At 41.2% G+C, this 27,363-nt stretch overlaps 2 protein-coding genes across 6 annotated transcripts in view; one reads left to right on the top strand and one right to left on the bottom strand.

Annotated features, from left to right (window-relative positions):
* Window positions 1-207: 207 nt before the first annotated feature.
* Window positions 208-3,102, bottom strand: CFAP97D2 (CFAP97 domain containing 2). The gene is given in 4 exon segments (XM_069027478.1): window positions 208-330; window positions 2,513-2,564; window positions 2,566-2,635; window positions 3,039-3,102. Coding segments are annotated over 4 exon segments (309 nt in total).
* A 4,858-nt stretch (window positions 3,103-7,960) lies between these two features.
* Window positions 7,961-27,363, top strand: part of RASA3 (RAS p21 protein activator 3) — a 144,438-nt gene continuing 125,035 nt past the window's right edge. Inside the window, exons 1-5 of one of the 5 annotated variants that reach the window (XM_069004726.1) lie at window positions 7,961-8,229; window positions 8,640-8,840; window positions 9,780-9,809; window positions 18,018-18,133; window positions 18,356-18,425. In XM_069004726.1, the coding sequence (XP_068860827.1) occupies window positions 8,831-8,840; window positions 9,780-9,809; window positions 18,018-18,133; window positions 18,356-18,425 (226 nt within the window). In that variant the 5' untranslated portion in view covers window positions 7,961-8,229; window positions 8,640-8,830. Of the gene's footprint in view, window positions 8,230-8,639; window positions 8,841-9,779; window positions 9,810-18,017; window positions 18,134-18,355; window positions 18,426-18,864; window positions 19,134-27,363 lie in introns of those variants that run through there. The other 4 variants (XM_069004733.1, XM_069004742.1, XM_069004759.1 and 1 more) reach the window with 4 other exon arrangements.

Genomic DNA, 27,363 nt, shown 5'->3' with positions numbered 1-27,363 from the left:
TTTAAATCCATCTTCTCTTCAACAGAGTGTAGGAGGGAAATGACCTGGCATTAGATTTCATGTGACAGAACAAGCAAATGGCTTTCTGAAGTGTTGATTATACCTTAGGCTGCCTTTTAAATGTGTCCTCACAGAGCAGTTTATCCTTAGCTATGTTTGTTACCGGGAAGGAAACTTGATAACTACATGGAAATAGTGCTGCTGATGTTACCTTTTGGCCTTATAGTCATTTTTGTTGTCAGTTTGTCCCTTTGTTCTCATGATGCAGGACATCTTCTCCAGCAGCAAACAGTTGTCTCTTTCAGTGGCAGAAAGTTGGTCTTCCTCCAACTTTGTGTACAGAAGGGAGGAAGAAATTATTCTGGTTTTACAAAGGCATAACAAGCAGCAGTGATGTATCATGGATACCCAATGGGGTGTTCAAAATTGCTGTCCCCTTCTCTACACAGCATGCAAAAGACACTGATAAGGTAAGCTCTGTGCTACTATTGAGAGAACCCTTTTTTTCACCATTTTCATGGTGACACAGGGAGAGAAAGCCCTTTGCAATGCTGTGAATTTGACCCTGAAACACTCTCCTGCAACCACAGCCACAGCCTGCATGATTAGTGAATGCATTTCATCAGTGTAAGCAGAATTTCTATGAATATTTGTCAGCTTATTTTCCAGAATCATCATTGTAATTTTTGTCTCTAGCAGCCTTCATAGGCTCTTATCAAAAGCTAGGATTCTTATGGACAGTGTACAAGCCCATGATGGGACTTGTCCAGACTTCTGGGAAGTCAATATGAAGTCAATCCATTATCTTTGATGGGCTTTGGATCAAATGGAAACTTTTCCATTGACTTCAGTGAAATTTGGATTAAGTCCAGTTGCAGGCCATTTTTGTCCTGGAGGGATTGCAGTCTGGTGTAAGTAGAGAAGCAACAACTGGGTGTATTGAACAAATGGAGACAGACGTATGAGGAAGTATTGAGCTAGTTCTTTTCATTGTTATCATGATTTTAAACCTTTTAAAATTTGATTTTAAAAAGGAAGATATTACTAATATATGTGTTTGTGGGGTTTGGGAAGGAATGAGGTAGAGGTGAAGAGAAAAACTTATTTATAAGATTACCTGAGGCCCAACAATGCCTTTCCTGAAGGAAGGGCTGAATTGAAGATGACCAGAGAGAGGCCGCATGGAGGAAAGCAGGGAAAGCACAGTTTTCATAGCTGGACTTCAACATCTCGTTCTCAAACAGCTCTTGGAACAGAATCACTGAAGGAATAGTCTTGTTTTGAGCATACTAATTCAGTCTTTTTCTTTCTCATCCTTTCCTTCCCCATATTTGATCCTAGGCACTCCAAAGATATTTTAAGTCCTATACAAAACAAATAGTAAATCCTGCTCATCCAGATCTGACAATTTTGAGTGGCTAATGTTACAGGAGCAGGTTTCTGGAGGGAATCTAGTGCATCTGCCTTGTTTGCTGGGCTTTGTAACCAAAGCAGGCCAGATGCTGGTTGCACTGTAGTATAAAGGTACCTAAAATCAGTGCATTAAGTCATCCCATGACCTAATAACCCTCTGGAGAATGATTGTAAAGAAGAACTGGATAACACAATATTCAAAAAATTTTTTTCTCCCCTCTTTCTATCTGTGTGTGTGGGGTTATGCAATGTTTCATTTTCAAATGAATTTAAGCAATTATTTTTACAGTAATGGGAAAAAAATTAACAGCAGCAGTTGAACCCACATCCTAATATAGCATGTGAATTTATGCATGAAGAAGAAATGAATTGTTTTGCTAGTGAAATGATTTTAAGGTGCCTGGGGATTATTATGTCACACAGTGAGATGATAAACAATTTTAAGGAAATTAATTCTGAAGTCCTTATATGGGTTATGCTCCCATTGCCTGAGGGGCTCTGTGTTGGAAATTAAGTCTTTGATGGGGTTTTGCTGCACGTATTTTCTACTTTGCTTACATTTGGTGGTGTGTTTTCTTCCTTTTTTTTTTTTTATTTTTATTTGTTGTTTCCTTTTAGTGAGCAGAGATAATTAGCTAACAATTTTTTTTCCACTCTTATCCTTTAATAAAAATTATTCTCTTGGGAACAGTAAGATTTTGAAGGATATCTGCCATTCAAGGCTACCCATTGTTATTTCTTATGCTTTGAATATGTTAACATCCTATTATTCAGTTCCTTGCTCTGCATCTTGATGATTGTACTATTCTTGTTATTTGCAATGTTATTTTCATGGCTGTGCAGAAGTACATCTTAGGAGGCTATTTGAACACTTCAGCACTTGTTAATCTGAAACACTCTGATTTCATCAATAATCATAAAGATAAAATAAGTTATTTAATGTTGCCGGGAATGTGCTATTCATGGATCCTGATAGTCCCGTTGTAACAATCACTTCACCGAGGGGAAAAAAAAGGCCCTGAAATCGTGACCATCTGGTAGGCTCTTTGTTTCCTTTGAGAAGAGATGTGAAGGCCCAGTGAAACAGCCAATACTATACCTTCAGCTTTCCTAGATTCTGATGGAGGTGGCCATATTTTTGTGGGGCACGTGTCCACTAATGGTTTTGCTGTCTGGATCCGAAACAGAAATGAAATGTTTATCCTTTTTCGTTGGAAATACCCTGCATATCATTACAGAAGATCTTTTAATTCCCGTGTTCTGTTTTGTTAGCCGGCAGTAACACTATTAAACATATGATTCATTGTATCAGCAAAGCCAGACTTGCCCAGAAGAGTAGTGGAAAATGGAAACGTTAAAGAAAGTTGTTCTGAAGTCTGATAGAGATGCAAAGTCTTCTTTATGTTGGAAAAATGTAGAAAATGCATACAGTCTGGTTACAGTTGTGTTGACGTTATGCTACAGAAATGACTGTCTAAGAGAAGGCAGGCATTTTTTATTAGGCATCCAGCAGAAATAAAGAGACTAGTGTAAGAAGGCCCTAGGTACTCCTAAGGTTAGTCAGGTCTTCCAAAAGCTTACATATTTAGGATGCTGCCAGAGAGGTAAGAATAGTGGAAAAGTACTTCTTGTGTTGAAAGTATTCCCAGGTAGCTGGTAGTTCAGTGGCATAATAATATTTATCTCCATCTGACCTAAATAGCTGTGCAACATATGAGGGAGAAGAATAATCTGTGAGCTGTGTTGGACTAAGTAAACCCCATGGAAGAAAAGCTGGTAACGGAGTGAGACAGGATTAAGAGGGGAGACCACTTTGTCTCAGAGTGGGCTTCTGCAGGGAGTGACACTGCATCAGTTGAAGCAAAGATACCATGATTTTTATCATGAAATACATTCTCCCTCTCTCATAACTTACACATGAACTTTTCCAACTCAGGCAGAGTCAGTGATATGGAAAGAAGAGAGAAATACTTGCTATTTGAAAAATAAGAGACTGACAAGTAAAAGCAGCAAGCACATCACCAACACAAACCCCTCAGCGTAGGACATGACCAAAGCACTGCCTGAATGCAACAGAAGTCTTCCATGTCTCTTTCTGAAGCACCTTTGTAAAGAGCCAAAGACCAGGCTTGAATCCCTGATAGCAGACTTGTCATACATACTATCAGGACAGGTTCCTTGCTTTTAGAACAGAGTGAATGATTTACAGCATTGGCTGGGATAACGTTTAGCAGTTTCTAACTTTGAAACTTGCTTGAGCTGCTTGGCTTCTTGTGAAAACATTCAGCTGTTTTTTTTTTTTGTGGCAGTCATCTCAGAGGAGGTGGGATCCCAGAAGGAAACTGCTCTCAACTCCAACTGTTTTCAGGGGATGATGACAGGGCTCATCTGCATCCTTTCTAGAGCCCATCAGGTGATTTTTACTGGATAGCAAAACTAAACTTGGAAAATCTGTGGGAGTTTTGGCTTCTGCTATCTCCTCTTATTCTTCAGGTGCCTTTAATTAGCATACTATTAAGTTATTTAAAAAATAAGTTTAAGAAGACATGTAATTTGTAAAAGAGGGTTGTTACTGTACCAGTCAGTACAAATCACCAGTGCAAAGAACAAAATGTGATATTTATTCAAACTCTGATATTAATTTGTAGATGTGCAAAAACTTGAGTTTTTTGAAGTTTCAAACTTGAAACAACAAAAGGTGGTTTTAGAAACCAGACTTCTTCAGTAGAATTCATATCAATATAATTTCATTTTCTGCAAAATGTTGTGAAAAATTTCTGTCTCATTCTTATATGCACAACTGTAAAAGGTAAACCTGGCATTTATAAGCCCACCATTATCTCTGTTCAGGACTTTACAGATGGTTTTGGAACCATTTTATATTTAATCATATGCAGAATGTTGCAGAGAGGAAATGTAACTTTTGATATTTTTTTTCCCTGTTCCTTTCTTCTATTAAGAATACAGCAAAATTATTCAGACTGGATGCATTTACTCTTGTGTTCATCAAAACATGCTGACATTTTTTTGTACCTTTGCAGCATGGAGAAAATGATAACTTATCCCTAAACATTGCCATCTTTTCTCCAAGAAGTGTACCTTGTTTTCTTCCTTGCTTCCTATTGTTCCCCTTTCTTTCTTGCTCTGGTTCATTTTCTTTGTGAGCTCCTTCAATGCAAAGCTTTCACATCACCAAGCACAGACCCTTATGTTTTCTCTGAGCGATTTCTGTCTCTCTTGGTAGATCAAAAGTCCAGGCCCCAGGGGGCTGTGTCATTCAGGACAACCTGCCAAATTGCCCTGCTGCCCCCAGGTACCATAGCTGCAGATACCTCTGGTCTGGTAGCTGGTGTTCAGTGCACCAAGCCTGTGTTTGTGCCAGGAGAAGGCACAGTGAATTTTCTGGGAAACCAGCACATGAATTTAGAAGCACCAGCATGACAACACAGGGGCACTTGAACAGGCCACTCTTTGGTCACTGTTAATCTCTGCTTGGTGTGAACCCCATAATAAGAAACAAAATTCTGTACTTTCTAAGCCATCCTTTGCTCAAGATGATAGTTGTTCTTTCTCTTTGCTTGCACTCAGAAATTAATAGTTGTGTTTAATCCAAGAGCAGTTGAGTCATGGGAAATATTTTGTTCTCTATAAATACTTTTCTTCACTATATATCATGGTGATCTCTAACCTCTATTCTTGGCCCTTCATGCATATATGAAGTACACTGCTCTGTACACTGAACAAAGGGGAGTTCTGTATGGACAGTGGATGCTGAGAGTATTCAGCTACACTAGTATCAGTTCCCTGCTTTAAAAGAGCCACTGCTTAAATAGTCATGCTTATAAACAGTAGTGAGCCTCTTGAGGTTAATTCATAAAGAAATAAATTTATTTATTTAAATATTGTGAATTTAGTTAGGAACATATGTCAAATTCAATTCTCTACCTCATCTTTAACTTTTTTCCACCTGCAAGTCAAATTAGGGGAACAATGGAAGGAAGTAAGGAAGGAAGGAAGGAAGATATTTTTACACAGCTAATGAAGCAGATTCAGTCTGGAAATAATGAAGAACTATTTCTTCATATTAAAGCTAATTGTATTGTGATACAATCTTCCTAAGGTAGCAATACAGTTGAATCATCACTGATGGTATTCACTGCTTACAGATTTTGAAGAAGGCACAGTCCTGCACTATTACTGATTTGGAGCAAATGACTAACAAAATCTTTTTCGCTTCTAAATTTGGTGAAAATCATTATGATGCCCTAAATGGACACAAAAGCTATACATATATTTTCTGGATATTCTCAAAACATGTCTCTTGTACCTTATTGCTCAACAGTAGCTTTCACAATGCATTAAGAATGAATAGAGAGATGCTGTAGTCCTTTTGGGTAAGCATAATTTTTAATGAAGAATTAAAGAACATGCTCTTTATCAAACAGTTGTACCCACCCTTTCCTTGTGTTCTTCATACTTTGTTTTGTCCCATTTTAGCTGAAAGAGTTGTTGCCGCATGGTAGAATTGACAGGTAGGCTTGATGCATTTTCCACAAAATAAAGCATCTCTGAAACTTGGCTCTTTTATTAAAAAAAAAAAAAAAAAAAAAAAAAAAAAAAAAAAAAAAAGCATGAGTAACACCAGTCTGAGTCTTTTCTAAAGCAAAGCCCTGGAGACTTGTGGTATGCTTGTAGCCAGTCACGTGGGGGTTGTCATGGCATCGTTGCACAGAAAAGGAACGAATAGCTGGTGGTAGCATTTTAAACAATACTTTTAACAAATAGAAAACAAGAACTGAATGTTATAGCAAAGAGTATTTTATTCATATATAAAATAGATTACCAGTTATACTTCACAAACCAGCTCTACTTCACACTGGTGAAGGAAAGACAGTGGTGTAAGCCATTAATAAGATGCATGGCAGGGGGGTTGGAACTAGGCAATCTTTACGGTCCCTTCCAACCCAACCCAATCTATGATTCTATGAATAGTTCATACAAATACGTAAAGGACTGCATAATGGGCTATATTTACTGAGTCTTGAATTGAATGGCACACCTCAGTAATGCTCTGAACAAACCCATAGTGTCATCTTTTGCTCTGCAACAAATTTTTTCAAACATTTATTTAATTGATTAAAAATACACTTTTCAAAAGCCAGGGCAAATGTGTTCATACTGAAATAGTTCTGCGGTTTAATAGCCTTTTCACCTTTCTTTTTCTGCTTGACATCTGACAGCTGAGAAAAGCAGACAGGCTTCCAAAAGCCATTTAGCAAGTTGACTACTGGTTCTCATGCAGGACCACCTTGGATTTCATTTAGGCAATATTTGGCAGAAAAGTGAATGGGCAAAGATGTTTCCTCAGGCCCTCTCAAAAATAGAAAAGGTTCTTCTAGCTTCAAGGTTCTTCTAGCTTCTTCAAGGTCAGCTTGGCCTCCTCCAAAGATGACTTTGAGCTGACACAGATCATTTGATGTATGTCCTCATGGTATGGAGCGCCCTGAAGCTAGGTCTGGCAGATTGCTGAAGAAGTTTCCTTTTGGTTCATGTATTTTCTTTGTAAGATCTTTAGTTCCTAAGGAGAAGACTTGAATTACAACTTGCAGCTGCCATGGGTCTTTTAAAATAGGTAGAATAATGCACATTATATAAGAGTACTGGGATGTAGGGAGGGAACCTGTGGCAGATAGTACCAAAATTCAATAACCAAAATTGGTCTGTTCAAGGATGAACCTGGGGATATTCCTTTTTACTTCAAAGCTGTTTGTGCAGGTTGATCTTACGCAGTGTTTCATGTGGATGCAGCAACACATCTATCACACAACTACCCAACACAGAATCAGGGCCAGTGCTCTTTTTAATATGTATCTTGATAACCTTTTTCATTTCAGTGGTTGAAGTAAGGTTGATTATAGGCATTAGTGATTTTTATTACACTTGGTGTGAAATGGAGCTTACACAACAGAAGCAGACATATAATTAAAATCTTGATACCTACTAATTTTGAGCTGTAAGGCAAATACTCTTATTTTCAGACAAATGATGGAAGGAAATGAAGAGTGGTTTTTTTCAGCTGTTTGTGTTCTTAATTTCTTGTTAATATAAAAGAAAGATGTGGAGAGTGTCAGTCAAAATAATAAAGAGTACAGAGTTGAAGTGCATTTTTTCAAATACCTATATAAAACTGAACTGTGCACATAACACAATTTTATTTTGCTCTTGAACAAATAAAAGTTCTTGGCAGGGTCTTGGCCTTGGTCTTTTAAATGCTATGTGTTTAATGATCTGTTATGGACTGATCTGAAGGATATCATTATCTTTTTGTTGATTTTGATTAAGCCCTTAAAAAATAAGAAAAACATAGACTCTTACATTGATGGAAACACAGCCCAATAAGAAATTGAAATCACCTGGCACGGGTTCCCATCTGTTTCTGAATTAAACTCCATGAAGGGAAGTGGCTTTAAACTTCCTCCTTGGTTGCCTCTTTCTACCCTCAGAAACTGTGCATATATGCATTCTAAACTGGGTTCTGGGGGGATTCTGATATTGCTGGGTTTTATTTTGACTTAAGGAAAGAAAAACTCAGCAGTTTCAATGGTTGTCTTCATGCTGAGCTACCTAAGGTCCAGAAGATGGTGACGGAAGACAGGGACAGTAGGTCCTACCTCTAGATCTAATTTCACTTCTAAACCTAGAGCTACAGCAGGGAATTCTTTAGACTGGTGCTTCACTGCTTAGTCAAAGCAGTCTTCTGAAGCATCCTTAAAAAGCTGCAGACTGGACTTGCATGTAATTTCTTAATAGCAAAAGGTACTTGTTAAAGAACAGATGAGAAATGAGTAGATTATGAACATAGGAATATTTTTATTTTTGCAAAAAATGCATTTTCCACTATGTATTAAGACACAAATACATTTAGCTTTTACACACAGCAGAGAGAATTGTGTTTTCTGCAGCATAAGAGCAAGGTAGTCAATACCAGAACCACTTAATCTTGGAGCGTGCCCAGCTTCTCATTGGAGATCTCAGCACTCTATGGCTTCCATAGGTTTCTGGGTTTGTTTTGGTCAGATTTTTAAGCAAACCTGTGCATACAATATATAGGGCTGTAAGCTCTGCAGGTGGTATTGCTGCTAGGAATTTGATTCTTGAGTTACTTCCCACTATGTTGCAAATTAGTGAGTCACTGCCCTTTTCTCTCCCACCCCCTTTGCCAGCAGAAGAGCTTGGGCTGGCTCAGGAACTAGCTACACCAATAAGTTACGGTTCCAGATTAAGTTAAAAACAATGCTTCTGCTGCCATGGCGCACCCCATAGAGATCGTGTGTTTGAAGGTGCTGTTGCTCACCATGACCAGAAAAGCCTTTTCACTTTTTTCACTTGCCATGAACTTCGTATATTTAGCAAGAAAATGCAATATGGTGAGTGTACATTTTCTAAGGCTTTAAAGCTTTTCTGTATGTATGAAGAGGAAAATATGTCTTTTTGTTTGTTTGTTTGTTTGTGTTTTTTGTTGTTGTTGTTGTTGACAGCTTTCCTGGCTATTTTAAAGTTGTGGCAATTTCTTACTTTATTCTATGAAGTGTTTTACGCTGACTTTGAACATATGCACAGACTGATTCACAGGATGGCAGCCACTTGTAGGTGTGCTTGAGGATCAAGCCCAGTCTTCCTTATTCATTGCCTATCCCTGGATGGGCATTTCAAGATGCTATGAGAAGCCAAATTATTGTTTGGTCTGTTCAGTGTGTTACGTGATAGGACCCTATGCTGTGACTTTGCCCCTGCAAGCACACCCCCTTATCAGATAACTCACAAGCAAATGACCTGACTGAGTAGTTGCAGAGTTCATCTGTACTCGGGGGGCTAAAAAAGGCAACTGGAAGCCGTGCTGGGATGAGTTGGATGTGCTCTGTCTGTGCATGCAGCACACCTAGGGGCTTCCATCTAAGGGCTGCCTGCAGTCAGGCCAGGGATGTCCTCGTGCACGTGTGTGAGTAAAGCCTCCCTGGCATGGCACAAGTACTTGCAGTGCTGAGTGGTGCAGAGGGAGGGGACTTGAGGGCTCTGGCTCCCACTGCAGTACAAAAGCAGATTGACCAGATGCTTCCTTTAGACTTGACCCCTTCTAGAAGTTTTGAGCAAGAATTAATTTTTGGCTGGGTAAAAAAAAGAGGCTGTTTGCCACTTATTGTCTGAGAAATTGAGAGAAGGGAAAGGGGGTGGGAAGAGAGGAAGAGGAAGGGAAAGACATTGCTATAATCACACAGAGGTCTGTTTATATGCATATCTATCTATATATACAATTTTAAATCTTTTGGACTATGTTTACTAAAATACACAATTTCCTTGATCTACAGAAAAATTGCCAAGAAGACTAGCACTGACAGGTAATGTTCCTCAGTGGTTTTGACGTGGGAGGAGGACACAGAGGGAGAGGACAGGGCAGGACACAGCTGTTGAGCAATTGACTGAGCTCCTGCACTGAAGTCTGTATGGTTGTGCAGCAGTCCTTAGCTTTCTGGGGAAGGCTGGTCTCGCTGCATGAATGAATGACACACAGTACCTACACAGAGATAAGGCCAGGGCCCTGTCCCCCACCTTTGCCTGAGGAGGGGAGCACTTTCTGGGTAATAACCTCCCTGTCCTGGTGTTGGCCATGGAGAAGGCACCTGGGTGGGGCAGGCTCTTGCTGCTGAACAGCTGGTCTGTAGCCAGAGGCCAGCATGTCTGGGTATAGAGGGCTGGGTGATTTGCTATGCGTGCAGGCTGGAGGGCGTTGCTGATTCTTTAGCTGGCAGGGTTTTTTTACTTCTGGTTATTTTCTTTATATCAGACCCTTGCCAAGTTTTACAGGAGTAAATCTCAGCCAACTTGTCTGCATGAGGCATAGCTAAATTTGTGGCTGGAATGAGGGCCACTTACCAGCGCAGGCAAGGACCATGTTGCTGTAAGAGAGGTGTCAGCCTCCTAAGAGCAGCACAGAGGAGGAAACTCAGGGGCCTGAAGCACAGAGACCTCCTAAGAACAGACAAAGCACGGTGAAGCAACAAAGGCTTTAGACTGAAAGCAAATGCCAACAGAAACATTGTTCTGGATGCATGGGCTGTGACCAGTGCTCCTGGAGGGAATACTTTACACTGCAGTGGGACATGGTGCTCCTGCAGGCCTGGCCCTTCCCCTCCATGGGAGTCACGTGGTAGTGCATGCTTGTGTTAATTCTTGCTAATGTGCGTGGCTCAATGTTTTAGATTTTTTATACTGCGTTCAGGGCTGATATAAATTCCTACTGCTACGAACAGCTGATTGCTTTATAATGGCTAAAACAAGTTAGCGGAGAAAATGAGGTATTAATTAGAATTTTATTAAGTCCTGGGATATGTATTGTTTCTTTCTCCGCTCCATCCCACAGACGTGGATAACCTTCAAAAATAATTTCACTTTTTATTCTCCATCTTCATTTTTCATTCTCCCTTTTATTCTCTCTTGTTATTCATTTTATTTTTTGGCTTCAGAAATAATTGAAAGGTATGCAGAGAAAGGCACTGTTTCCCTGAATGCAAGCACCATCTAAACACCAACTTTGGGCTGCTGTTCTAAACCTTTGGGCATGCAAAAATTGGTTGCTTAAGGGCCTGGGTTTGATTTTGGTTAAAAGAAAAAAAGGTCTGAATCCCTAATATAGTGGCACCTGTCTCATTCTCCCTACTGGCTGGGGGAGACCTGCCAATTGAAAAATCACACAAATACAATTAGTCCTGTCATCAGCCAGTGGGACACAATAAGCCAGCCCTCTGACAAGAACTGCTAGTCTTACCTGTGTGTCCTGCTACTGCTCAGCCTGTTCCACACAAGGGAGAGAGGAAGCCCAGTCCTGCAGTGCTGCCTTTGAGTATTTACCCTCTGGCTTACTTGGATTACTCACTTTGGTTTGCTGGCACAGAGGAAGCAAGTTACAAGGTTCTGGCTCTCTGAAGAATACCATGTACAAACACTGTCCTTTCTTTTTTTTGAGTGAGAGTAGGATGTTTTGAATGGGCAGGTTTTGTTGTCCTTGAGGGTTTTATGGGCCACCATAAAGCCAGAGTGGTCAATCTCTTTGAATGAGGCTTGAAGACAATGCTAGACTGTAATGAATAGAGGAAGAAATTCTTTGTGGGGATGGTGCAGGGGGACCTGCAGTCATCCCATTTCCAGCAGTGGTAAGACAGCTATGACAGACTGGGATGGGATTACCTGGGTGCATTAGTTTCAGACTATATATCTTGCCTTCTGGTCAGACTCAGGCAGATAACTTTATTCTCAATAGCAAATTAAATTTCTGTTTGTTTAAACAAAGTCATGTTATGGCTTCTCTGTGGATGCTTGCAAATATCCCCCTTTGGCAAATCAATCTTTCCCAGTGGGTGCAAGAGGAATAAGCTCCTGGGTACAAGGACTATATTTTGCTCTTTGACATTTCCGCTTGCTCCTTGAGTGACCAGACCTTCCATCTGTGGAACTTAGTTGCGTTATCACATCTATTTCCAGCAGGTGGCAGATGATAATCATGCTAGTAACCCAATCTGGGTACAAATGATGTGTTTTCCAGGCTGTTTATTCAGATATTGACTTAAATCTTCACATTATCTAGTGGCTATAAATATGTTTCCAAAAGCAATAAAATAAGATTGTGTAATTGGAGCCCATTATTAGTTACCCATGAAAATATGTAATTAAGTACTTGGGTATCAAGTGTGGTATGATTTTTATTTTTAAATTCAGCCCTGATTTTTTTTAATCTCCCAGATCAGAGAAATTGTTTCTATTCCAAAAACCTCCAAATAACCATCTGGCTAATTGTGTTTCATGGTATAAGATTATCTTTGCTCATCAACTGTGGTGGGATAGAGCTCCTCCATGTAGTCATGCCTGGATAATTAACTGATGCTTTAAAGAATTATGTGCTAAAATATAGTGACAAATGGTGCTATATTGCCTTTCCTATGTAGCCTCTCACTGGCAGGATTGCTCTGCCTGAGTGGTACTACCGACTGAAGGAGTTTTTTTCAGATTAGCAGTCCTTAATGAAGACCAGATTTTGCTCCTTTCACTCTTGTCAGTAGTCACTCACACACGAGTAATGCCAGTGTGTTCAATAGGAGCTATTCACCACACAGAGAGAGGGTGGCATTTGCAAGTTGACCTTCCAGCATTGGCTTCAATGGGGTGTTTGAGCAAATGGAAGACCACAGGACTTGACCCATACTAAACGCGTGACTACATGGAAAAGTCTGTTCAAGGTTTACAGCAGCATGTGGGATAGCTGTGTGCTGCTGCTTGTGGGCGAATTATGCAAAGCTTCACAAAGTCAATGTAAACTTCATAGCATCTGTCTTACAGGTCTTGCTTATAGCACAAAACTGGAACACATCTCGGAGGCACCGAAGTGTTTGTTTTATGTGTGTTTTGGGGTGGATGTTGGTAGTATAATCCCAATGGCTTTCTTCTGGCTGGCTATACAATCCCTGGGGTGGATAAGAGGGCGAAGATAGGGTAAAAGATCTCCTTGCAGTCCTACCAGAAGAGATACTACCAGTGCTGCCAAACAGAGGGTCATTGAAACTTTGCCTTGGAGTTGGAGAGTAAGGGTGGAATCCCATTTTGTCAAATTACCATAAAGAACAGAGAACACTGCAGATGAGGTGATGACATAAAAGCAAAGAAGATATGAAAATTATGATTATGGCTGCCAATATGCAATGACTCGTGAAATATGGTTGTTTATATGCCTGTTTGTATAACCATATATTTATTGTGAACAGAAGTACTCAGTATTCTTAAAACAGTAGAAAGTCCTATTGCTGTTCAGTTTTTCTTTCTCAATATTATTTGCTGTTTTCACCTAGCAGTTTCACAGAAGGTTAATGTGGAAGATATGAGAATAGATGCATACTTTTTAAACTGCAGAAAAACTCACCATATTTCATTCTTGTACATAATCGCTGGGGGTTTTAGTGTTTTGTTTTGGTTCTATTGTTTGTTTTTCTGTAAGATCTTAATGCAGTTTTATTACATTATAATCTCTTATGGAAGGATAAAGGGATTTGTTCCTTAATAGGAAAGCAAAGTTTATAGGCTCAAGTAAAGCAGATATGGCCCAGAACACAGTGTTTTTGCAAGTTTAACCAGAAAATATTTCTTGTTGGTAAACTTCACTGGAATCCTGAATGTTCTGTGCTTGCTGCTGTAATAACTTGGATTTTAACATAGATACATATTTTAGGAGAATGCTAGACTGACAGATTTTTAGAAGTGATGAACAAGAATTACAAGAGAAAAAAAAATTAAAACGTAAAAAAACATATACCATGAAAGTTAGTTGTATTTTCTTGGCTATTGTAACAACCAGTTCTTACTGGGCCCTTTTTCCTGTAATTAAAGCCATTTTTCTTTTCCCCCTTCTGGCCTCTTCCTGGCCCAGTGTTCCAGCAACAAGCAACAAAAATGTGGGATTTTTTGAAAAGGCAACTAGTAAGAAAAACAGGTAGACATGCTTTACTTCCTGTACTCAGGGGTCACAGGGGAGATCTTTGCTTTCTTTAAGTGTAGTAACTGCAATGCAATCCCTGGTTTTCCTGATTCTGATGCATAGATCTATTTTTATCCAGTGTGTGAGTGTGCCATACATGCATCAATACTGGTACATACACAGAGTACAGTAACAGCCACCTCAGTAGTACCTGCTCTTTCCCATGTTTCTCCTTCAATTAAACTTTGTCATTTCTGTGTTATTGTGAAATCTGTGCTTTCTTGTCACTGTTGCTGACATTTTGCTAATTAAAGGTTTCTTCTTGTCATCATTCTCTTTCTTTTCTTCTTTTATTTCATGTAATGGCTGGAGTGTCTTTCTGCCAGACTAATCATACAAGTAATTTCACTACTGTTTCGTCATTCCTCTGTAGCTACCTCAGATGTGAACTCGTAGCCTTGGGAGACAGGTAATCACAGACTCAGTCTTAATTTCGTACTTGCATGGAATATTTCTGCCATATCTCACCATGCACGGAAACTGAAGGAAGGACTGCAGCCTTTCCCTGACCAGTTGGTTGGTTCTAGGACTTCAGGAGCAAAAATACCCAGCTACTTTTGTTATCTTACTGTGAGAGATATCAATGCAAAATCTGAATTTACCTCTCAGACAGGGAATAGGAAGCTGAGGCTCTGACAAAGACATCTTTGCTTCTCCACTCACTTTATCAGGGATAAATGTTTATTGGGTCACCCTAGTCAGTGTAGTTGTCATATCATGCAGCATCTCTATATGGATAGTAGCTGCCTTTAGGCCTATTAGATATTATTTGTTAAAACTGTCTATGTCTTCCTAGAATTCAATTACAGGACTTGCTCAGTCATCAGATTTTTGCTTCATCATCTTGCTTTTTATAATAGTGATATTGCCTCAGATTTGTCTTAAATGTGTTGTTCCTTCACATAAATATAGGTAGCAGCTTTGTGCTACCCTAGGGATAGAAGGTTCATATTTTGTTAGTTTCTTGCATAATGCAAAAGGAGATTAGAGAGCTTCTTATATTCTGTTTCCTCCCAAGAGAAAGCTATCATGTAGATCAAGAGAGGAAATTATTTCCTTGCTTGGCACAAATGAGTCACAGAAAATGACCTTCTTTGTAGTCTAATTTAGATTCAAGAATCCTCTGAAGAGCTGATAATATAAACCCATATGGCTTGGATGAAGAAAGTTGGGAAAGACGTTGTCGCTAACAGACTCATCCACATCTTAAAAACCAGTATTTCACTTTGCCTAGATTTTTTTGATCAGACTGCTGCAGCTGCGAACCTCATGTTGCCTGCACATGTTATGTGTAATATGCACATACATATGTGATGCTGCTGCTGAGGTTTCATTTCAGCAATGGAGAAATTGAAAAAGCAGCACACATTCTTTGGCTGTTTTTTATACTGTGTTTAACATCTTTAAAAATGCATATTTATGTGAATTTTGAAACAGTGCTTACATTTACATTGTTGGACTGTATAACGTTTGGAGACATGTTTATTACAGAGGAAGCAACAAGCTTTCAGCTGTATATCAAGAAAACAAGATCCAACAGAAAATAAACTAGCACACTGATACACAAAAGCACTGACAAAGAGCTTCAGCAGAAAAGATCTGGTGGGAAACCAGAAGTGTAGCTGGACAGCACAGAGAGCTGCAAGCAACCATTTGTAGATTTTCATGTGTGGAATCTTAATTTATTCCATGGTGAAAAGTCTAAGAAGGTACTTCCCTATTTTTTCTTGCTATATGTTGTTTTTCTGTTTACTAATTTTTTTTGGTGTTTTAATGTTTTTAAATGTTGGTCTGTTCCAATTGTTGCTAATTGATTCCGCAGGCATCTTGGTAGTTTCTGTTACGCTTAAGTGTGGAAGTTGGTCGTGCTTCACTATATTTTACAGGAAAGGCTGGGTTTATGGTTAAATTTTGCCACAGCTTTCCTGGACATATCTATGCTTTTGGCAAAGCAAGGCCATCCTGAAAACTAGCCTGGAAGTGTAGCCATGGGCAGGTATGAATTGCTAAAGCTGGCCAGCATGCCACTGTGCCCTAACCACACCTTTGGACTGGGATGCTTTCTGATCAGGTTGCTTATGATCATGGGTAAAGAATTTCCAAGTGACATGGCTTACAGGCCTCTTGTTTTTCATAATACACAAATGGGAGTCATGACAGAGTATTTTTTTTTACCCAATAAATATGTTGTGAGCACCAGCGTTAGCACAGGGAGAGGTTGCAAGCAACACCTGAGGTTAGGGTGTGGGAGAAAACCAGCACCTCAGATTATAAGGTGAATTTATGCTGGGTCAAATGACATTAGATGTGAGGTAGTGGGCTTTGACTGCAAATTTGGGTGCACATAAAGGGGTGGGAAATTTATGTATAGCTTGATTTTTGTGAACATATAATGACTGTATTATAGGTAGATATATTCATTCATTTCCTGGACATAAAGGATATAGACAGAGGAGCCATGGCTGACTGAAAAGAACGCAATGGCAAATTGGGAAGGATAGTCTGTTCAGTATCTGCTGAGAACAACTCTTACAGCAGCAAATGCTGGGAAGAGAATTGAAAAATTGATTTTTTTAATGACAATTTTGGGGTCAACCTTCTGCAGATAAGAAAAGGTTCCAACAGGGAAATGAGGCCAGCTGAAGTCCTTTTGTAGCAAAGGCAAACACAGAAGTAAAATATTTTATGAGATGTCCCTAATATTTAGAGCATGGAAGCAGCTTTCTCCCTGATATTGAGGAAGATTTATAAGGATCCTAAGCATAGGATACATTTACCTTTGCTTATAGCTAAGCATTATCCACTTGCTTATAGCTGTAATTCTTTGTGCCTGTGTACAGCATTGTGTGTGACAGTTGATTGCCATTTTTCTTCAGTGAGATGACCCAATGGGCTTGTACTTACTTTGTACCAGTATGTTCAAGGTGTGTGCATGTGTGGTGAAGGAGTAAAAGCAACAGACTTTGTATATTTCTTTTTATATCTGAGCATGTACAATGTTAAAACAGACGTGTATACCCTAAAATTGTTTGTCACATCCAGCATCTGAGAAGCAACATCAGGTTAGCCAGTCTGAGACAATGTGCTTAAAATGTGAGCTCTCTGATCAGTATTCTTGTAGTTTCTGTTCAGACTGCTGCTTGTGTTGCCTTTTGTTCAGCTGGAAGGTGAGACAAAAACAGGGGAATCAGAAGTATTGAGACAGGTGAAATTTGGGTTATGGTGCAGAAAATGCTAAAGGTTATTAGGGCAGGGATCACTGAAGGTATCTTGGGGGATGCAAAGGACCAGCAGGCAGAGGAGCTGAAGTGTTTCAGTGAGCTGGGAGCATTATGGAAGAAAAGATGGCACATGGTGGAATGGGTGTAATGAGGTTACAGAGGACATTGGGCATATTACAGCGAGGAAGAAGGAATTACAGCATGGATGTTGTTAAATGGAAGCCTGTACTTTATAAAATCTCTTTAGAGTTCTGTGCTATAAAATTATTTTTATCAAATTACATATGTCACTTGGCTATGCAGACAAGGAAGACACAGTAAGTCAGGCAGCTCCTTAAGATAACTCACTGCTTCCTTTTTTGGCTGTGAGCTTGCCAGTTTCCTTTAGTTAGGCCCATACCTGTGTGGGAAACTCGGGTGCCTCAGGCTTTCCTACAAGCTGACTTCCTCTGCTGTTGTAGCTCCTTCCCAACTTTTCATTTGCTCTTCCATATTTCAATATCTCACCTTTTGCCTTTTTTTTTTTTTTTTTTTGTAATAAATGGCATTTATTATGTGTTGTGTCTTCCATGATTCAAGCAATGATGGACTGCTCAACTGTATTCATCAAGCTTGCGTGCACAATTTCTTTGGTACAGACTTCATACTGTGTCGGACTGACTTGCCTTCTGATTTCTTGCTGTCCTTCATTACTAGCTTCTTAATGCATGTACAGATTGTCCTCAGTGTGTATGCCTTTCTCTCACTCCTGAAATTAGAGCTAGAATGGGAAAGTATTTATTTTTATTGAATTTTTTTGTTTGCAGGCTTGAGAAAGAGCATTTTGTTGTACTTCTCCGACTTGCTGGAGTGTGATGTCACTGGGCTGTTCTGCATAGGGATGTTCCAAGCCTCTTTACGGAGGATTGTGACTGCACCAAAGGTAATTTGATTTTTTTAGTTTTTGAAATAATGTAATCTGTAGACCTCCACTGAACTTCGTGCTCTGCTTTTGCCAGACCTTTAGGGAAGCCGTATTTCAATTACTGACTTTACAAGACCCAAAGTTTGGCACTGAACACTGACACAGGTCTTATTTCTTGCTGTTTAATGTGTAATCATGCAAGTCGGAAATCTGAATTCCCTGCTCTCCCCGTGCAATCAGGTAGAGCCAGCTTTGCCGCTGATCAGATGGAACCAGGAGACAGACTGGCCTGCTCCCAGCGCCCAAACGGGTTTGTTTATTTAATACAGGACTTCTTTTCCTCACTAATGAATGGGTTTCAGCCTGGGGCATCGCTAGTGCCCTCTCTTTATGGCTGTGTGGGAAAAGAGGACTTGCACATCCCTCCCTCCCTCCCTCCCTCCCTCTCTCTCGCCATGACGCCAACGGCTGCTCCCGGCGGCTGCTCCGGGCCGGCACTGGAGAGGGGCCACAGAGTTAGTCAGCCCTCACCCTGCCCGCGCTGCCCGCTGGGGGTCCCGGCGGGGCGGGAGCGGCGGCGGGGCCGGGCCGCGGGGGAGCCGCGCTCCAGCTGTTGCCGCGCGCCGCGCTCCCCCCGCGCGCTCCCCCCGCCCCCGGCGGGCACCGGGCCAATGAGCGCCGCGGCCGCCGCCCCGCCGGCCAATGAGGGGGCGGCGGCGGGGCGGGCGCTGCCGGCCCGCGGGGGGGCACGCGGGCGCTGCGCTCCGCTGGGCTGCGCGGCCGCTCCGTCCCTCGCTCGCTCCAGCCCGGTCGCGGCGCGTCCCGAGCCGTCCGGCCGCCCTCTGCTCCTTCCCGTCTGGCGGAGCATCTCCCTTCGCTCGTCCTGCTCTGTCCCCGCGCTTCCGCGGCGGCGGGGCTCCAGCACTGCTGAGTGTCAGGCGCAGCGGCGGCGGCACCACCACCATGGCGGTGGAGGAAGAGGGGCTGCGGGTCTTCCAGAGCGTCAGGATTAAAATCGGTGAGGGCGCGGGGCAGTGGGCAGGGAGCCCCCGCTGGAGCGGAGCGCGGCGAGGCGCCGAGCGCCCCTTCGTGCTGCCCTGCGCTCCGCATCCCGCCGGGGGAGCGCTGGGGGCGGCGGGGCGGGCGGTGCCCGCTGCCCGGGGGGGCTCCGCGGGGCCGTGCGGGGCGGGCGGTCGGTGCCTGGCAGGCGGCCGGTGCCGCGGGGACGGGCGGACAGCGCGGTGCGTCCGGAGCTGGCGAGCGGCACCGGCTGGAGTCCGGGCGGCGCAGGATATTCGAGGATATTCGGCGGATTTCGCGGGTTTTGTTGTTGTTTGGGTTTTTTTTTTTTTGGTTTTTTTTTTTTTTTTTGGTTAGGGTGTTTTTTTTTTCTTTTTCATTTTTGTTGCTAAGCTACGCTCTAGAAGTTTGAAGGCGGTCACCGAGTCTCAGCACTATGTGTCACTGGCAAAGCTGGTGCGAAACCGGCCCAAAAGTGGCTGTGTGCAGGAGCCGCTGTCTCAGCCCCTTCCCTCGGCGAGGGGAACAGGCAGGGGCTGCTGCCGCTTCCTCATGGCTTCCTCCGACTCGCGCTTTTGGAGATTCGCTCTTCTTCTTGCTGTTGAGCGAGTTCCAAACCACATTATTAGAAAGTAAGCGACAGATGTCAGCGAGCGGATTAAACTCTCCCTGGTCGAGTTCTGAGTATGCCGGCTGGGAGGGAAATCCCTCGTTTCCGTAAGACAATCAGTCCCACATGCCGAGGGAGCAGTTCTCCTCCCCGGGATGGGGCGCGGAGGCTGCGAGCTGCAGGGGAAGTGGCGAAGTTCAGTGCCAGGCTCACAGCGGTGGGTACCAAGGACGTGTGGCTTCCTAATAAAGCTCTTGAAAACTCTCCCTTTGCGTTTCCCTGCGTTTGGAAGCAAATTTGCAGCCACCAATTGCCGTGTTAGATAAAACTGAAACGTGAGATTACGTAAAAAATCTCATTATTGGATAGTGGCATTAGCATTTCAAAGAGACCACTGCTAGATGCTAGTTAATTGTCAGCAGACAGTTTAGTAATAGCAGTTTTTAAGAGTTAAAATTTTATCATATAAACTCAAAATTATGTGTTCATTTTATGTCCTTGTATACATCCATGTATACAAAAAATAGATTCAGTGAGACTACAGAGTATGGTCAGAGGCTTGTTCTCTGTCTCTTTTCAAAGAGGGGAGGGGAAAATAAAAAAAGTCTTCACAAGGGAGAAATCCGGACACCATGTGAGTGATGCTATTGCAAGTTGTTCCTATCTGGTGATTTTTAGTAAACTGGGTAAGAACACATCTCGTGTATATGGTGATGAGTCGTGGCTAAGGTGTTTGTGTTTGATTATTTGGGGTTTTTTTGAGAAGAAAACAGTGATGTTGTTATACCTAAGTGATTAAAGTCACGAGGGTGTGGGATTTTTTTTTTTAATTGTAGAAGAGATCGAAGATAATAACAGCAGCGAAAGTCTTGAGATTAATCTCATTATGTCGCGGACTAAAGTTAATCCTGCTGCTGACTTCAGTAATCGGAAGGGAGCCCCCATCAGAGCTAAGCACTTGACTACTGTAGAACTGCAGCAAGGATCCCCGCTGTTTTTTAGCCTGGATAGCGAGCAGGAACAGCCGGGCGCATCCCGGGCGCAGCGGTGCTTCTGTGGTGCCGTGAGAGCGGAAGGTGTTTCCCGGAGGATGTTGAGGACAATGCCCGGCGCTGCGCCGCTGTTCCGCCGCTGCCCGGCAGGGGGCGGAGCCGAGCGCTTCCGTCTGCCCGTGGCCAAGGGACGCACCGGCGTCGTGGCAGCAGCGCGGCTTTCTGCCGCTCGCGTTCAGAAGTCACACTCCTTTCTGTAGCTGACTGTCTCTTGGGAAATTTGGCAGAAAAATAGGAAGTGGCAGGATTGCTTTGATGGGTTGGGGCAGTTTTCCTAATCAGACCGGCCTCGTAAAGCAATCCTGATCTTCTAGAATTTGTATGTGGAAGCTTGTAGGCTCCCTGCAAAAAGTCCTGTGACTGGGTCTGAAGGGAGGTCACAGACTCAGAGTTGTTAGGGTTGGAAGGGACCTCTGGACATCATCTACTGCAAACCCCCTGCCAAGGCAGGGTCTCCTCGCATGGGTTATACAGAAATGCCTCCAGAGAGGGAGATTCCATGACTTCTCTGGGCAACCTGTTCCAGTGCTCTGTCACCCTCAGTGTAAAGAAGTTCTTCCTCATGTTGAGGTGGAACTTAGTGTGTTTCTATTTATGGCCATTGCTCCTCATCCTGTTGCTGGGCGCCACTGAAAAGATGGGGAACGTTGGAGGGACACTACTTTTTTCAGCTATTGCCAAGAGTACATTTGTCTTTTAGCAGTTCCCATTCATGGAATAAAGTTTCTCTTTTCTCTAGTGACAGGAGGCTTTGAATCTTTTAATGGATTAAGAGACAAGTTATTTGAGGGCAAAAAGATAAGTAATTTCCCATGTCAATTTGCTTTGATTTATCATGCTGTAGAAATGATCAGTTCAGTTCTTTGGGAGCTTGTTTCATGGCCAAGCTTGACTGATCTCTGACTGTCAAATACTCTGTGCTTGATCTGGTAAGATGTTTCTTTCTTTGTAGCACCTCTGCTGGCAAATCATGAATAGGGACACTGATACAGGTGTGCCTTAGTATAAATTGGATGAAATGTAGAACTACTGCATTGAGGAATCAGTGCAGAGTGGACACCCATGTTGGCGTGCTTCTCTTAGTGGGGAGGCTGATGCAGTTGGGAGGCTTCTGGCTGTGCAAAACATCTGTAGCCTAGAGATGTTTGAATGCCCTAATGTATTGTACTGCTGTGGCTGGCTTGTCCTGTATTTCCAAGAAGCTGCAGGTAAATGAAGGCATTTTCTTCTGCTCGTATAACTTGTTCTTTTGGGACTGATGGGCTGCATGGAATCAGCCGTATTTAGCTAAGTGGGTAATTACATCCTGGATCTCCTAAATGCTTCCATGTTCTGAGGAGTGTTGTTTCTAGTCATGCTTAGATTTAGCATGAGCCATCTGTCTCCTTTTTTGAAAATATTGAAGTTCTGAAACAGTTGAGCTTTGTAGGAAGCTGCGTGTTTGCCTCACTCAGTTGAACTGACAATGGTGTGGCACCTCCTTAAGATGTCTTGTGATGAAGTTGTGGAGCAGCAATGTGAACTCTGTCAAAGTGGGTACCAGTGTTAAGAGGAGTTGTTACTGTGGTGCCTCTTGTCCAGTTTCTTTTGTGGTTAGTTGAATTGAAAGAACTTAATGCCTGGCAACTTCTGCTCATGTTGCAAAGAAGTAATGTAGGGTAGAAAAAAAAAAAAGTAGTACTTGTGTTAATGAATATGCTGTTCAGATGTCTAGTTGAAATTGATTTATTTTGGCTTTCCATAACTGAAACTGTTGTGCTTATGTCTTTTTTTTCCTTAATTGAAAATTATTTTTACCGGAATCCCTCATACATAAACAAAACAGTGTGTCATGTAAGACTAAACAAACACTTCCTATAAGATTACCACTTTGAGGAAGTGTGCAGTGCTGATATTTCCATGAGTCAGTGTTTCAAAACCTGAAAGGAAACAACATAAGGCTCTATGGCTGATGATTGGCTGGAAAAACTACAAAGAGTGTCCTTCTGCTTGACAACATGACTTTTGTTGTACTGTTAATATTTAATAAATATGCTGTATTTAATTGCTACTTTTTTTCTCCTTAAATGGCATCAACTATTAAACTTTCAGTTGAAAAAATAAAAGCTCATGTTCAGGGTTTCTGCTGTTGAAAGCTGTATACTGGCTCACAGAGAACCTGCTGCCAGATTTTACTTTGTGAAATTGTTTATACTTGAAAAATCTAAAGCAACAGCTCATTTGTAAATTTTCACTTTAACAAGCTTTTCATGTCCCTGAAATCTAGTACTGTTATACTTAGGGGCATTAGGCTCTGCTCCAAAATAGTATTTTTTCTAGCAGTAGTAGTCCTTGTTACAGCTCTGTCTGATAGTTTGAGAGTAATAATTGGGACAGGAGGATATTGCACACTGAGCGTTTACTGGGGCTGTAATATAATGAGGAGAACATTTTGCTCATCATTCTGTTGACCTGACAGGTAATAACAATCCACTTGTGCACTGTGAGGGCTTGTTGCAATTTAAGACATTCATGAACTTCTAAAACTTTCTTTTATCATCTTTGGAAAGGGTTGTTTTGTGGTTACAAGGTGTTGGGGTCTTAGTCTAAAATGTGGGTATTCCAGCAGCATAAGCTATCCGTAACATTAAGTGGGATCAGAATCATGAAGCAGTGAAATATTTGTGATGAAAGTTGCCTACTATCTGATGTAGGTTGGTACTTTGCACACAGCTTACCCCGTTCTGAATTCACCGCATTTTCTAGGAGCTGTAAGACCTTGTTTATGTCCAGTTGACAAAATGAGGATGGTTGGTCTGTAGATGTGCCATCTCTTTGCCTCTAATTCTTGGTGTGCCTTCTTTACTAATTCATGCAGAGCTATGTAGTTTAAGTCACTGTGAAAGCAGTTAAACTTTTTGAAACTAAGAGTCTTGGGTGAAGTCAGGCAGAGTATTTAGTTAAGTGCTACTTTACTGGTGTTTAAGCAGCTCAGTTGCCAAGAGAAGGTTTACAGGCTTCCACCATTAAACTTGGTACAGAGATGTCTCTGCATTTCCAAGGCTAAGAAGAAACTTACCTTGTCGCTGACAAATGTAAGGTCTACCTTAAGTCTAATAATACTAAGGTTGTTCAGGGAAATCCATTTTATCTTGAGAAGATGTCCCTTTTAATGTTGTCTGCTGGGATTTAGTGCCTTAAGTGGTTACTTGTAGAAGTAATTACGACTAAATATGTTCATTGCATAATACTGTAAAAAGGATTTATTCCCATTTAAATGGGGCAAAAGGTTGCTGAATAGATATTTTTAGAATGTGAGAATTTTTCCCAGGTATCTTTCTCTCTCTCTCTCTCTCTCTATATATATATATATGTATATTTGTGAAAAAAAGAAAAAAATATTATTTAGGAAGTGTAAAATGTTTCTTATAAAGATAACAATCTTTTTTTTCTGTGTTTCTAAGTTAGAGGACCAAGAAGTAAAGAAAGGAAGAAAAGCTATTTGCATCTCACCCTGAATATATTAAAGACTTCTCAAGATCTTTTCTTCACATTAAAACATTAACAAGTACAGTTTAAACTGATGTTGCATAGGTAAAATAAAGTGGCAACTTAACGTTCTTATTGATTGACTGTAGCAATGCTAATTAAGCCTTGAGTCTCACAGGCTATGGAAGGTGCAGAATGGATCATGCAGATTTAGCTCTGCTGGTTCAGTACTTGAAATTGCTAAATTTGGGTTGTGTTCTGACCAGCTTGTGTTCAGTGTGCTGAATGGAAAAGGTCTGGGACCAGTGCTATTTCTAGAGGCAGGGTGCCGTGGCTGTTTGTGGACTGTCAGGAGCAGCCGTGACTGGAGCAAAAATGGAGACCATATTTTCTGCAAGTAAGAGAAGGAACCAGAGGTAGCAGTGGAAAATGCTTCAGTGAATGTAGTTTTGAATAAATATAAGATGCTTGTGTTTGAGGCTGCCAGCCTGACATCAAATTCCATAGCCTTCCATTCATAGCCTTACTTTCTTTTAAGTAGAGAAGGATTCATGCATGAGTGGAAGCCGATGTGTTTTGGTTTTCAGAGTGTGTAGAGGTAAATTCACAGGAGTGAAACTGTTAAACAGATCTGCTCAGGGCCTCTGATGTCAGTAAGCAAACTTGTTTTTTTGGTCTTCTTCTGGAATTGGTACATTTGAAAAAACTGTTATTTAATCTCTCTCATGAGAAGTAGGTATTTTCTTGTCTCTTCATGTCTCTTCATGGAAGTGATTGTCTGGTGGTCGGAGTACCAAATGCTCTTACATAAGGACATATAAGTGCTGGATGTCTTAGCTTTGCAGTTTTCCAGAAAATGCTTTTGAAAACTTCATTGCCTTGAATAACCCTTCAAACTGATTGATATTTTTTTGTTTTTTTTTTTTTTACTATTTCACTATCATTGGTTAAAACTAAATTTTTAGTTCTGAAATTGCTGGGTTAGTTAGATGCCAGTGTTAGCTTCTCTTGCTCTGTTTTTATATGTCTGTTCTGCCTGATCCTGTTCTTTGTGTTTTGCATATTGCTTCAATTCTGTTCAATAGCTGCAGTCCAGAGCATGAAATCATGATATGCTAACCCAAATTAGTAGCTTGACGCTGCTGAAAAGGCAGGTCTTGTCTTTCCTTCCCTACTCATCTCGCTCCCAGCCATGAAATGCTCTTGGCACACCTGCTGTTGACTGATGCTCCTCTGCTCACAGAAAAGAAAATCCAGTTCAATTTGCAAAGCAGAACCAAAGAATGCAATCTAATTTTCTTTTCAGATTTAGTTTTCTTCCATTTTAGTGAGCTGAATCTGTGCATTCCAGTGGATGTCAGAGCTGTCTCTGGACAAGTATGCAAGAGTTTGACTGGGAGTGTGCATATGTGGGAAATGAAATTGGAGGGGGACAGCTGGTGCATCCCTCGCTTTTGTGTCTGTGTACTGGCAGCGTCATGACACTGCCTGACTCTTTCTATGCTCTTCAGTCCACTCCCTTTCCTTACTATAGGTTTTCTTGTTGGTGCTGTATTTGTTAGCTGCCAATACACACCAGCTTGGGCAGCTGCTCTGGAGAACAAATGTTAAAACTCCAGTGAGAACGGCAAGAGGATTATCTGACAAACTGATGTATCTATGTCTCTGACCTTCTGCTTGAGAACTACTTGAATCTCACACTCAGTTCAGGAGCCTTAGCTGTTTATAAAGGCTTAGGTGTTTTAGTTGGTATTAATTAATAGTTACACATGCTGCCCCATTTTTCCATCACACACTTGTCTTTTATCTTGTCTTGTTGGTTATCATATTGATGCTTAAACCGAACTCCCTCTCCCCTTTCCTTACATCAAAGCATGATTTCTACTTATGCAGTTATGTTGTCAAACACTGTTATCATATGAAGTCATTTGTTGCACTGATGCTCCCATTTAAGGAAGACCTTCTTATGTAAACACTGGAGAGTCTTGCCTACACCAGGATTAGAAAATACCTTTGATAGAATTCGTAAGGTTAAAATTCCCTCTATCCTTTCTCACTGACTGATCTCTATTACAGGAGTGTAAATTATGAGTAATTCTGTTAAAGCCAGTAATTGCACTTCTGTGGGAGTCGAATTAAGCCTTTGAGTATCTCATGTAGCAATTTTTTTTCGTGGAGGAGAAAGGATGAGGCAAAATCCACTTTGGGTTGTTGAGGAGTACTTAATACCTCTCATGTTGTTACAATTCACTTTGCAAACGGATGTGTTTGGAGAATAAATCTTACAGCTAGCCCTTGTGAAAGCAAGAAGCCTACAATAAAATCAGAGGCTTGTAGACTTTGCTGCATACAGTAAAAGATGGAAATATCAGTTGCATATATTGATATTGCACATACTGATCAGACCAACAAATGTTCAGCCAAATATGTCAAAGAAAAATTCATATGTGTGTACCAGTGGACTATTAATGCTTCTGGGGAGCAGGTCACCTAAGGCTTGTATTAGTAGTCAAAACATGCATTAGTAAGTCTTAATGCTGTGCTTTTAAACTTTCTAGTTCCGGAGGTTTATATATTTTGTGGTTACACCAAGGAAAAGCTCAAGCTTGGAGTTAGTAACAGGTTGTATTTTATTAAACTGAAAAGTTGATTGTGGTCTTGCCCATTCTAACCTTCTGATTTTACTGACATTTACTAAACCTTATGAAGTGTCTGTTTTTTAGCAGCATCTGATTTCTTCAGCATAGTGGACTGGTGACTGAATTTAGGATCCAAATAAAAGCTTTGTTTTGGAGTAAAAACAAAACAAATCTAACTTCCTTCCTCTCCCATCCTAACCTCTACCAAGGGAAAAGGAACTTCCCTGAAACTTTGCATGTTGTTTTCCTCCTGTAGAAGACTTTCTGGGTGAAAGTTTTGTGAAATGAGATGTGAAGCTTCAAAATTATGAAGAACTGGAATACTTTCCCCCTGTTTTCCTTTCGCAGATTTTAGTGGATCGTTGCCAACTGTAAAACACTTTAAATATTCAGTGGAAAGTTTGAGGTCTTTGAGGTTTGTTTTTTTTTTTCTTTCCCCCTTCTGCCTGAAAGGGAAAA

This window comes from Aphelocoma coerulescens, chromosome 1 (assembly GCF_041296385.1).
Source record: "Aphelocoma coerulescens isolate FSJ_1873_10779 chromosome 1, UR_Acoe_1.0, whole genome shotgun sequence".
NCBI lineage: Eukaryota > Metazoa > Chordata > Aves > Passeriformes > Corvidae > Aphelocoma > Aphelocoma coerulescens.
This window is presented reverse-complemented; position numbering and strand designations above follow the sequence as displayed.